Here is a 12,946-nt window from a genome sequence, read left to right as displayed (position 1 = left end):
TAGCCAGTTTTGAATTCTTAGATTTAAAACACATATATACTAATAAATCAGAGTATTGGAGGCATGTATAAACATACACATGTATATAGATAAAAACACATCAATACGGATAGGTATTTTTCCCAAATGTTTTTCTTTTTTTTTTTTAAACAGGGACAGAGGATGCCATTAACAATGTTCCACAGTCTTACAATACAAAAGGGTCTTAAGAACAATTGTAATGCCTCCATGAGTGAATTCTGTGCCCTCTGCTCCCTGTTGACAAACTGAACTTTCTCCACATATGGGCAAAGCCCATATGTCGCTTGCAACTTCCAAAATCCTTTCATGTGTTTCGAGGTAGGGTCAGTGTAAACCTAGACAAGATGGATCCTCACAGACCTGTTCTTCAGGGCCATGAGCGTCATCTCCAGCTGAGTGAGGAAACAATGAAATCATTTTGGTTTGCATATTTTGCGTTGGTTAGTACGCTGACTATACGTGAGATCACAATCAGGGTTATTACTTTGTGTTCTTTGTTCAGGAACACACTCTTGAAGTGTAAACCAACCTCTTTTTCTAGTGGTGCATCTTTTGGCGTTTCTGTACAACATCACTATGCAACAACCCTACAGACGGGAATAATGCATGCCAATATGATAGTTTCCCTACAGAATTCTCCAAGAAACTACCATATGGTCATATGGTCAATTCCTAAGAATTTGTACAAAAGAATATATCATTTAAGCATAATACTTTCCTAATTAAAAAAAACTGAAAAACATATGGCACCCGAAGAAGTTAGTTAAATAAATGCCAGCGAGTAGGTAATCGGAGTAATAGGTCATGGCTGAACCACCTCATTCTCTCCATTTTAATAGCAAGAGTGCATGAGAATGGTTAGATAACCTGAGGTGAAGTACTCATGTCAGAATTCCAAAACTACGTGGTGTGGCTCCTAAAGTTGTAAAGTGCTTCCTTGTGTTAGTCAGTGCACTGACTGTCTCACCTCTCTTTGCAGGTCACCCTTTACTGCTCTTTAGCCCCTCCCTCCTCCTCGCCTCTATCCCAAAAGTTACTTTAAAAGTGAAGAACACTAGGTTGAATCACAAGGGAGTAAATCCAAAACTAAACCAGTTTCTACAGACCACACTGTAAGCTAGCCAAAACACCACCACATCAAGCACTGCAGACAGGCGCACACGCTCGCAGACAGCCAAAGACTGCTTATACATCCCCGCCCTTTGTGTGGTGAAAAAACTGAGTGAGGAATCCTCAACATGAAGTGGGTAGTTTCATCTGAAAACAGGTGCCAAACAACACATCCACTGAAAAGTAAATGTACTGTGCTGCTTTTGTTTTACTCCACAAAATTTGAGGCTAAGTATTTGACTGGGACATCTGTATGGGTGAACTTCTCCCAAGAATGGATACATACTGGCCCCTTGAGCACGATCTACGGTTGATCTTTTTAAATTGACAACCTCTACACGCATGTGTAGAGAAAGATAAGGAGTAGAAACAGAAAGCTGGGGGAGTTTCTTTACTGGAAAGGTACTTTATCACTAGGATTGAGGAGAATATATATGCATGTGAGGAGGTAAGCTGCTGTTAGAGCTTTGATGCTGCCTTGCATCATCAGAACCCAAGATCTACAGCAGTGGCAGCAAACTAAAGTGTGGAACAGCTCAGTAAGGTTGAGTAAGGAGGTGATGCACCATTGACCTGAAGAAGCTAACTGACTGGAACAGTATTGGCGAAGAAGCAATTTGCAAGTATGAAACAGATAGGAGACAAGTGACCGCACAATAATGAGCCTCTGCAATCTCCGTGTATGAAGATTCCATGTCCTGCATTTCTCACAGGAGTAAGTTTGGCATCTGTGGCACTGAGTGGGGGCTGGTTACCACACTGAGCCCATCCACTCCGTCCACAGCTGCTGACTTATGCATAGATGGCATGTCTCTTAGATGGCAGAAAGTGCAGAGGAGTTGTGTGTCTCAACCTGCAAGTGTCCGCCGCAAACTAGTATAATCACATGAACTCGCACTAGCCAGACCATGCCTTACCGTCCCAAACCCTTATCTTAGTTATGTCCACGCTGCAATTACCCATATGTCCCCTCGCCAGGAGTCCATTTGTCCCTCAGACTGGAGCCCTCTCAATCACTCACTCCATGATAGAGCCATAACCCCTAGCACCAATCACCCTGGGATTGAGCCCCATCTCTGGCCCAAGATTGAAGCCCATCATCACGCCATGTTTCCCAGAATGGAGCCCCAACTACCTATTTCAGACTGAAGCCCTTCGCTAAGCATTTCAGATGTGAGCCACAAGCCACCATCACACATCTCAGACCATAGCCCTGCACCAACCATCATGCACCCCAGAACGGAGCCCCACACTGCCATCAAACACTACAGGTCGAGTCCCATACCCAGCATCACACTACCACGGCAGGAGTAGGGTGGCCAACCGTCCCAAGCTTTGCAGGTTTGTCCTACAAGAGAGGATCTTGCCCTGCTACCTGCAAAAGAGGCACTAAAGGGCGCCATTTGTCTCGCATTTTGGCTCCACAATTATTTTAACCCTCTGAAAGGATTAGGGAATCGACACTGTTTCAGCCATTTATAAGCTGCAAAAAAAGGTGCCCATCAGTAGCTGACAGAGAGGAGCTTCAACACAGGAGTCGTGCACAATGCAGCTTCAGGAGTGCCTTCAGCAACTGAGACAGAAATCCAGCCACTTGCTGATAAACAGCCCTGAAAGTGTTAATGACTACCATAATGAGGACCAGCCAGGGAACATGCATTTTGTGATTATTTCTTCCATTAAGCATGTTTCACAGTTCTGCCTTATTGTCAGGTAAGTGGACCGGGACATGTGAAAAGAAGGATTGCCCCAGGATCAAATAGTTTCTTAAACTAGAAGACCAATGCAGCACATTGCTAGTTGCTGCAAAGTCTGAACAATTATCACAATACAGCATTTTGCTGAATGCACCATGAAAGTGGATGCTTCTCTCCCCGTGGTAATATGCAGTCCTTCCTTTAACTCACTAATAGCTTTCACTTCACTTCTAAATACTCCCAATCTTTCCGCTAAGGGTGTAGTGTAATACTTTCAAAAAATGATTCCACACAATTTGACCCAATGCAGTTCGGAATAAAAAAAAGCATGTCACCTGGTTCTACAGTTCCAAACAGTCCACAGCTAGGGAGACAATGATTCTGATGCCAAGGCCAAAGACCGCCCATTTCAGAACAGTGTATGTGTTTTGGGCACTGCCTAGATTTAGAATTTAGTGTTTCATTCCATCCTATTTAGGTGAACTGGTAAAGCTGATATTACATATGTCAGTCAGGTATAGTTGTTCCATTGATAAAGAAGGACCCATTGGACCACATTCTTGACAGTAGGTGGTTAATGGACAGTACGAGTGGAAGATGCTGATATTTGCCAGTGGTGGTTCTAAGCTGAGAACTATTTAACAGAGTCGTTCATTTTCTAAACACGTCTCTGAAAAGTTGCACTAGTGAGCAATCAAGACTTTACGGTCTGCGGCAAAAGGATTGTAACTAGGGCTCCCTGTTTTACTTATTTTTTTTTACATTTCAGGCTATCCATATTTACTTCTTGCTCATTTTATCTGTATTTATCCATATTTGTTCTGCACTTAGTGTAAAAATTAATAATCACGCTGCAATGGATATACATCAAATTTGCTCAACCAAAAAAGGTTTACTTATGTTTGAATCTTCATTGAGTTTAAGCTACTTACAGTACAGTCATTTGAAACCATTTGCATTATGGTACAGCTTAAACAGCGGACCTACTATAGTTATCTAAACTTCATTAAGAAATCTTTTAAAAACTGCTTTTCCTGTCAATCTAAACATCCATTGATTCAGCACCCATGATTGACAGCAGTGAGATTTTTTCAAAAGAAAACCTATTTTTGCATTTATTCCGATTTACAAATAAAGGAAAATGGATGGTTTTCTGTAAGTATATGTAAAAATAAGTAAACGGAAAAATGGGAAAAATAACTCAAATATAGCATGAGTAGAAATGACACATGATAAACTCAAACACTGGCTGAGTAAAATCTCTTAAAATGGCCTAATTTCGAGAAGGTGGATTTAGAATGAAACCTCACAAACAAGCCACTCAACTCACAGCCCTCCCACTCCCCGACAAACGTCTTCTGATGTCTATGTTTGCACAAAGTGCTTCAGCAAGCGCAAAGTGTCCAGGGAAGTCGGACCCCACACTATCATCATGCACCCCAGACCATAGTCCCACCCCCACAATAACAGTCCATGATTAAGCCATCTCCCAGCACACTATTCCCACACCTCAAACTGGAGCAGAATTCCAGACCTAATCAAGCCCAGTGTTGAGAGCTCACCACGCACTATTATTAACACTGTATGCTACCCCACCACCATTGAAATGGAGATAGCGCTCACAAATTTTCTTCGAACTAAAGCTGCATCCTGCCACACCTCACAACCCAAACATCACTCATCCCAGACTAAAATCCACCAACTAATCAGCACACTATCAAGACTCGAACCCCACACAAGCAAACGTTCACCCCTAAACTAGGGCTCTCACCCACAAGAAAACACCCACAGACTGGAATCCCCTCTGACCACCAGGTGCTCCTGAACTGAACCCACCTACTACAAACCCTTGACTGAAGCTCGTGACCGCCCAAGACCAAATACTTTAACAACCCTCACCAGACTTAAGTCCCACCCCAACAATCACATACTTTGATCTGTGACTCCCAGTCACCAACACAAAGTATCTCCAGACTGGGGAAATGTTTGACCACTGTACCGCACTCCCAGGGCCAGCCTTTAACACGGGCCAGCTGGGAAGCACACAGCACAGGCCTGCCTACGGACTAGACACGGTCACCATCTGATCGGATTTTGATAAACTGCCCTTAAATAGGTTTCTTACAGCTTTTCGCATCGTGTTGGTAAAACCCAAGTATCTCACTACCCTCTCTTCTACCCTTTTCTTATCCAGCTCCTCCACCTGCCCCTCTCCTTCCATTTGGTGCCGACTGTCCGTGTCAAAGAGGTTCATGTAGGGTGGGCAGAAGGCGGAGTGATGTGTGCTCACTGAAGGCCCGTCACTGCTCTGAGTGAAACTGCAGTGACTGATCTGTGCATAGTAAAGTCACCCATGAAGATCACCAGCAGAAGGCTAAAGGCAGGTGAGATCAGCATCCTGCCAGGGAGGCAAGGAAGGTCTTGGGCAGCAGAGAACTCTCCATCCCTCCTCAGCAACTTTGTTTTTTTCCCCGCCTTGGTACAAGGCACAGGCAAGGGCCATGGGGGCTGAGGTCTAGGTTACAGCTCAAAAGTTACTTCATGCACACTATGAAATAACATATTTGTCGAACTAACGGAAGGTAGCGAAATATTCTTCAAAAGCTGTAGGGCCCCTATAATCGGAGAGCCACATTTGATTTCGCCCGAGTGCTAATTGTGCAAAGGCAGACCCCGCGCAATCCCACACAAAAAGCCACCTACTATCAACAAGAATTCCAGACTAGAGCCGCCCCATTTAAGCACTCCGGACTTGTCAGACCCGCTTGTATCGAAGAACGGAGGCCAATCTAGAATTAAATCATTTCAGGCGAAGAAGTACCCCGTACACTTAAAACTGCCGTCATCTTCATGTACTCGAGCTGTGCCTCCACTCCCCTCATACACCTCTAACTGATTAACTGAAACGTTGCCTCATACGCCCTAGACTGGAACTCACAAACGTGCACCATAGACAGAATGGCAATTTACTGTATGGCCCTAATAGGACGAACGCTCGCCTAATCTTTCTACGAATTGGGCCTTGTGCGCACTAAATGCAAGAGTTCCCACCTAAGCCACCCCCTGCTCGAAACTCCCAAAAAGCCAGGAGACATCATTATTGTGTATCTCACCCTGGTTGTTCCACATGTTGCTGGTCCTGGGGCTGATTTTAACACAAGCCGTCTGTAACTCGCGCCACAATCCACTTGCCGCGAAATAATGTCATCCAATGAAACTAAGCCAGCTTCGATCTACAGCCAACCACGAGCGTGCTTATTTCTACATGCTAGGAAGACGGGCTCGAAAGGCTCGTCAATTGAAATAGAAAACGGACGAATTGGGGGTTATTCCGCTTGTCAAAGCCGACAGTGAACGAATCTGGCATCCATCTTGGAATAGAAAGCTTTTCTTGAACGGTAAAGTCTGACCAGTTCCTACATAGCCGTCAAAACGAGCCGCCATAAAGAAAACGTCATTTTTCAGCTCATAAAGTACGACTCTGACCGCTAAATTGGTGTTTATACAAGTTTTTTTAGCAGAAACTTAATGGTCTGTTAAAATATTACCCCCCACATAACTTTTTATTGCGCAACAACTTCTGCTTACACGTGACCCTACTACTTAAAATCATTTGGCTGCAAACCTCCTCCACGCCTGCTGCTAAGCCATTTTTAGGTTGAAGCCTGCCAGAAACGTTATGTCTAGGTGCGAAGAGACTTCTGGGCAGTCTGAAAGCTCCACGGGGACTGGCCATTGCTTAGCATTGATTTTGCGGTTTGTAACTCTCACATTTTCTGGCTTTCTTTATTTGTTTAAGCCTGTCCAGCATGTCTTAATCCTGCCATGGAGCAAACCTTGTTCACCATTGCTTCTTGTATTATTCCACGAGTCCTCCCTTTTGTAAAGAGGTTTTATATTTTGTTCTTGTCACATTTGCTGTTCAAAGTCAGAGGTCAAATGTCAGTCACTGTATTCCAGGGATCTTGGTGTTTACTTTTCTTTTTCTGACTTCAAAGTGAGAGGATTTATGTGACAATCTTGTTTGGATATTGGAAAGAAAAAGTTTTTTTCTATCAAACAATAACATGTAAATGTCCATAAATGAATTGTGCACATATTTCAGAATATATCAGACTTAGGAAAGCACAAATGAAGCACATTTGTCTGTAATACGGAAGTGTGGTGTAAACAAATACTTGAATATGATCAAAACAAATCAGTACACCAGGACCTAGGTGATGCCAATTCCACACATTATCGTTTGTGCACTGTATAGTTTTATCCGTAAAACTGTAAGTGCAAACGTAATTGTCATTTTAATTAAAAATATGTTGTTTGTTATGGCAGTGTGCTACCACACCATGCATATTTCACCGTACACCACTCCTCTCTACTCATCTCCACTCTACAACACTCTACTCCACAACACTCTTTCCCTCCACTCTAAGCCAACCACCCTACTCCATGACACAACACTCCACTCCACTACACTACACTCCACTCTATGCCACTTCACACTAGGCCACTCTACTCCATTCTACGACACTCTATGCCACTGCACTATACGGCATTCAACTCTACGCCACTTCACCCTACTCCACTCTATGCCCCTCCACTCTACTCCACCAAACGCCACTACACTCTGTCACTCTACACCACTCCACTCTACTTCACTCCACGACACTTTACTCATCTCTACTCCACTCTAGGCCACGCCACTCCACTCTATAACTGTACTGTACTCCACTCTAAGCCACTCCACAACACTCTATGCTGGGTCACTCTACTCCACTCTGTGCCCCTCCATTCTACTCCACTCCACTCTACGACACTCTACAACACTCTTCGCCACTCCCTCTAACTCTTAGCAATGCTGACACTGGTGTACAGCATGACTAAAACACATTGACAAATCCAAAGCTTGTTTGATGTGCGGTGTAGTTCGTGCTTACACCTTGATAACTTTTTTTCACAAAGTCAACTGTGTCATATTTCCCTCCTTCTTTCCAAACATCCTGGGAATTTTTTGCCATTTAGTGTAGCATAAACGTGACTCAAAGGTATTGGAGCGCTTTATGTGAGGACCAGTTACATCACACAAGGACGCTTTTTATTTTTATTTTTTAGGCATAGGAAGATTACGTGATTTGCTCAGAATCCCATGATGTTGAGCCTACGCCGAGACTCAAACCTGGTTCCCTAACTGCAAAGACGGCAGCGCTGGCCATTAATGCCACATCCTTCAAAGGTACCCAGGATCTGCAGAATTCCCTAAAGGGTACCAAGAAAATAGTAAAAATGTAGATAATGTTGGGCCTTGTGCGAAAAAGCTTTTTTTGTTTTTTGTTTTTTTTTAAAAAGGGTTCAACAAAATCTTTGATGTGCTAGGATCATCATCCTCGCAGATTTCAGGAACAAGCAGAGTTGTATCAAAAAACATTATTTTACCACAGTTTTTATTTTTTTGTAAGAGGTAGTCCATTTCTTCTAATTTTTGTGGATTTAACCTACTTGCAGTTTGTGGTAGAAACAGGTATGAGGCCCATGGGTAGGGTTGGCACCTTTCGAAAAGAAAAGAAAAAAAAATACCAGCCGTTTGTTGTTTTAAAAAACGTCTGAGGCCCTGACATAACACTAAATATCAGCAACATTTCATGTATTCATTTATAAAATGACTTTTCTACCTTTCTTTAGTTTAATTTATTAGTCAGTGATCATTACGCAGCTCTAGAACACATTTAAAAGTGCTTTCTATTTAGATTTTCTGTTTGATGTATGTGCAGATGAGGGTTAAAAATACTGACTTTAGGAGATTTTGCTTATTTTTGTAGTGGCTGGGACATTAAAATACAGGTGTTGAAGGTTTTCCCCCAAACAACTAATAGCTGCAAAAAACATATAGAAAAGGAGTGGGAATAATAAGATATCAGTGACATATTATCCTGTATTTTTTGTCATGTTAGCAGACTTAGAAAAACAATATACAGCTAAGTTCGGTAGACCCTTCTCATCAGGGAGTTTGTAGGTCTGTAGTTTCTCTAAAAACATGCAATACTCAGAGCCAACAACTGAGCTGCAGCTTATAATGATTCTTCATTGTGTACTGACCATGAAGCCAGGGGCGGCTCCTGTATATGGGCGTAGGGGCAGCGCCCCCTTTACTTTAATGACTTCTTGAAGAACAAAAGCTTAAGTACTATACAAAAGCGTAATTGAAATTAAGGTTAGCAAGATTACCGTACTACTCGGCATTTATGCAAGGGGGCTCCTTCGTGAGGCCGTGCCTGATTCTGTAGTAGCAGGGCTTATTCACGCACAGCCCTGGCCTTTTCTTCAGAGCGTGGTGACGTTGCTCTGATTTCTCCACCTTCTTCCTGTGCGCACATTGAAAACTGCCTCGGGCGTTTATCTGTCAAGCCCGGGCTTCACAAGCTTGCATGTCACTCAGTAGTGATGTCACAGGGGGAGGTGGGCCAGCATGCTTGACTGGCCAAACTCCACCCTGTGACAAGATGTGAAAGGGTGTGTTTAGGAAGTTTCCAATTCTAACAGACGCTGCTGCCAAAATTATTTTTTTAAGTCTGTGGTGTCAAGTCACACTAGATTTGCTGAATTTACTAGCAAATTCCTGCTCAGGGCAACAGCACAAGTAAGAAGCCCGAAAAGGTCGAGTTCCACTATATTAAAATGTAAAAAAAAATCCTGTTAACTGTGACCTAACCTTTACAATCAAGATGAACAGATCAGCTGCTGCCTCAAAAAAACAGAACTGCACAAGTAAGTTTGGAGAAAAAAATATGTTCCTTCTCTTGCCTTTTTATTTTCCTTTCTAATTGCTGACGCCTTTGCAGTACTAATCGGGTCAGGGCAAAACATTTCACTGACACACTGCATGTGGTTATTTTTTCTCCATTGCAGATTATATTTGCTTATTGTGACACTAGATGTAATCTGCAAGGAGACTAAAACAAGTGGTTACAAGGTGCAACTGTTTATTAATTAAATTGCTGGTTACTCAATGAGTGATGTTTGTGTGAATGGGGGAGGCATTGAATGTGGGGTTGACTGTGTAAATAGGTAGATGTAATGGTTATATGATTTGGATAAATGACCTTGTGAATCTTGATGCTTGATTGGTGAATATGAGTGGGTAGGTGAATGATGTAAATTGGTAGGGTGAAATAATTGTTGAATGTGGTAATTAGGTGAATCATTTTGAGTGAGTAGTTGAGTGAGTAACTGAGTGTATGACTGTGGGAATGATAAGGTGGGTAGAAGAAAGCTTGTTAAAACACAGTGAATAATGAATGCAGCCTGTTGCCTCAAATAACATATTTTAATAACTGGAAATAAAACAGTGAGCTGGTAAGGCAATGTGAATGAGTGGGAGGATAGTTTGATGAGAATGTATGAGTGAGTGTGTGAATGTGTATGAGTTAGTGGGTAAATAGCAGAATGGGGGCTGAGCGTGGATGGGAGTATATAGTTTAGTGGGGAAATGAGTGTGTATGGCTGGTTGGAAATATGGGAATTGATGAGAAATTGTGCTGAACATATGCTGGAATATTGGTGAAGGTGTGAAGAGATTCTGGTCAGTCTTAGGCCTCTTAGCTGGGTCCGAAGGCTCATTTGACTAATCCATCCACTAAGCCTTCTGACAAAGCTGATGGATGATCTGTATTTGACCCCACAGCACTTAACTCAGCCTTTCATCCTCCAGGTTGAATAAAAAGAATACTATTGAGAGAAAATCAGGCATCAGGTTTGCTCGCTATGCTCAATTGTGTGGTGCAATGCGGTGTATGGACTTCAGCCTCACCACTTTTTGCACTCACCAGCCGCCAATGCATGAAGCAATTCATATGGTAAAATAAAATGAATAAAAACATGGGTAGGAATGAAACCTATGTATTTCTGAAAAGTGCACAAACTATTGAGTTATGGGGCAGTGGTTATTTGCACTCCTGAATTAAAGATTACCTGTACAATCGTCATTCAGGAGGCATTTCCCATTTTGCCAAACATTTTCTTTCTTACACACAAGCTTACATTTTAAAGGAAAAATGCAGCTAAATCCAATTGGCCATAACAAATGTTCCACTCTTCTGTGTTCCCACCTCTCCCGATAACAAGCATTTGCAATGCAATAGGTCTCGCATTAGGAAAGTTTCAGCTATTGGTATTGTAAATGACACATTTTTTATTTATGTGTTGGTTTTGAAAATTGCGAAATTAATAGCTTTGTCATTTACGATGCCAATAGTTATAACTTTCGCAAATGTGACACCTATAGCATTTGTAATGCAATATGTGTTGTATTTACGTGACTTACATGTATTGCTATTACAAATAACAATGGCTTTGACTTTTTTTTAATAATTAATACTTAAATAAAAGTTATTGTAATTTATAATGGCAATAGCTTACACTTTTGTGAATAACTTTTGTGAAGATTATATTCAGTGTATTTTATTGTGACGAAAATCCAAGAACAGAAGTGAAATATTAACATCTTTTTGTGACATTTGTAAAAAAGCTTGAAACATTGAGAGAACATATTTGAACCAGCGCTGTGGTTGCGCTGAGTGATGCTGTGGTTGCGCTGAGTGATGCTGTGGTTGCGCTGAGTGATGCTGTGGTTGCGCTGAGTGATGCTGTGGTTGCGCTGAGTGATGCTGTGTTTGCGCTGAGTGATGTTGTGTTTGCGCTGAGTGATGCTGTGGTTGCGCTGAGTGATGCTGTGGTTGCGCTGAGTGATGCTGTGGTTGCACTGAGTGATGCTGTGGTTGCGCTGAGTGATGCTGTGGTTGCGCTGAGTGATGCTGTGGTTGCGCTGAGTGATGCTGTGGTTGCGCTGAGTGATGCTGTGGTTGCGCTGAGTGATGCTGTGGTTGCGCTGAGTGATGCTGTGGTTGCGCTGAGTGATGCTGTGGTTGCGCTGAGTGATGCTGTGGTTGCGCTGAGTGATGCTGTGGTTGCGCTGAGTGATGCTGTGGTTGCGCTGGGTGATGCTGTGGTTGCGCTGGGTGATGCTGTGGTTGCGCTGGGTGATGCTGTGGTTGCGCTGGGTGACGCTGTGGTTGCGCTGGGTGACGCTGTGGTGGCGCTGAGTGACGATGTGGTGGTGCTGAGGGATGCATTCTTGGCCCTGAGTGATGATGTGGTGTTGCTGAGTGATGATGTGGTGTTGCTGAGTGATGATGTGGTGTTGCTGAGTGATGCTGTGGTGGTGCTGAGTGATGCATTCTTGGCCCTTAGTGATGATGTGGTGTTGCTGAGTGATACTGTGGTGGTGCTGAGTGATACTGTGGTGGTGCTGAGTGATGCTGTAGTAATGGTGAGTGTTGCTGTGGTGGTGCTGAGTGATGCAGTGGTGGTGCTGAGTGATAGTGTGGTGGTGCTGAGAGATGCTGTGGTGGCCCTGAGATGCTGTGGTGGCCCTGAGTGATGCAGTGGTGGCCCTGAGCGATATTGTTGTGTGCTGAGTGATGCTGTGGTGGTGCTGAGTGATGCTGTGGTGACGCTGAGTGATGCTGTGATGGCGCTGAGTGATGCTGTGGTGGCGCTGAGTGATGCTGCGATGGTGCTGAGTGATGCTCTGGTGGTGCTGTGGTGGTGCTGAGTGATGCTGTGGTGGTGCTGTGCTAGTGCTGAGTGATGCTGTGGTAGTGCTGCGCGATCCTGTGGTGGTGGTGAGTTATCCTGTGGTGGTGTTGAGTGATGCATTCTTGGCCCTGAGTGATGCTGTGATGTTGCTGAGTGATGCTGTGGTGTTGCTGAGTGATGCTGTGGTGTTGCTGAGTGATGCTGTGGTGGTGCAGAGTGATGCTGTGGTGGTGCAGAGTGACGCTGTGGTGGTGCTGAGTGATGCATTCCTGGCCCTGAGTGATGCTGTGGTGTTGCTGAGTGATGCTGTGGTGGTGCAGAGTGATGCCGTGGTGGTGCTGATGTGGTGTCGGGTTCAAATCAGGCCTACATACTCTGCTAAACTCTCGAACGCCTTAGTATAGAAGTTGGCACGGACACTGGAAAAGGTAAAAGACAAGTTTATTAAGACCCCATGGGGTGGTGGTACATTCCTACAGCACCCTTCGGCAATGTAAGAAGTAGCACACCGAACATCGGTGCGCGACCTC

General features: G+C 43.6%; 1 protein-coding gene across 1 annotated transcript in view; it reads right to left on the bottom strand.

Moving 5' to 3' along the window:
* Positions 1–6,080, bottom strand: part of RPA2 (replication protein A2) — a 127,631-nt gene extending 121,551 nt beyond the window's left edge. Inside the window, exon 1 of the mRNA XM_078682505.1 lies at positions 5,942–6,080. Within this exon, the coding sequence (XP_078538631.1) occupies positions 5,942–5,957 (16 nt within the window). The 5' untranslated portion in view covers positions 5,958–6,080. The remainder of the gene's footprint in view (positions 1–5,941) is intronic.
* Between the last annotated feature and the right edge of the window lie 6,866 nt (positions 6,081–12,946).

Source organism: Lissotriton helveticus, chromosome 3_1, assembly GCF_964261635.1.
Source record: "Lissotriton helveticus chromosome 3_1, aLisHel1.1, whole genome shotgun sequence".
In the NCBI taxonomy this organism is placed as follows: Eukaryota; Metazoa; Chordata; class Amphibia; order Caudata; family Salamandridae; genus Lissotriton; species Lissotriton helveticus.
Note: the sequence above shows the minus strand (reverse complement) of the source record. Positions and strands in the feature narration are given on the sequence as shown.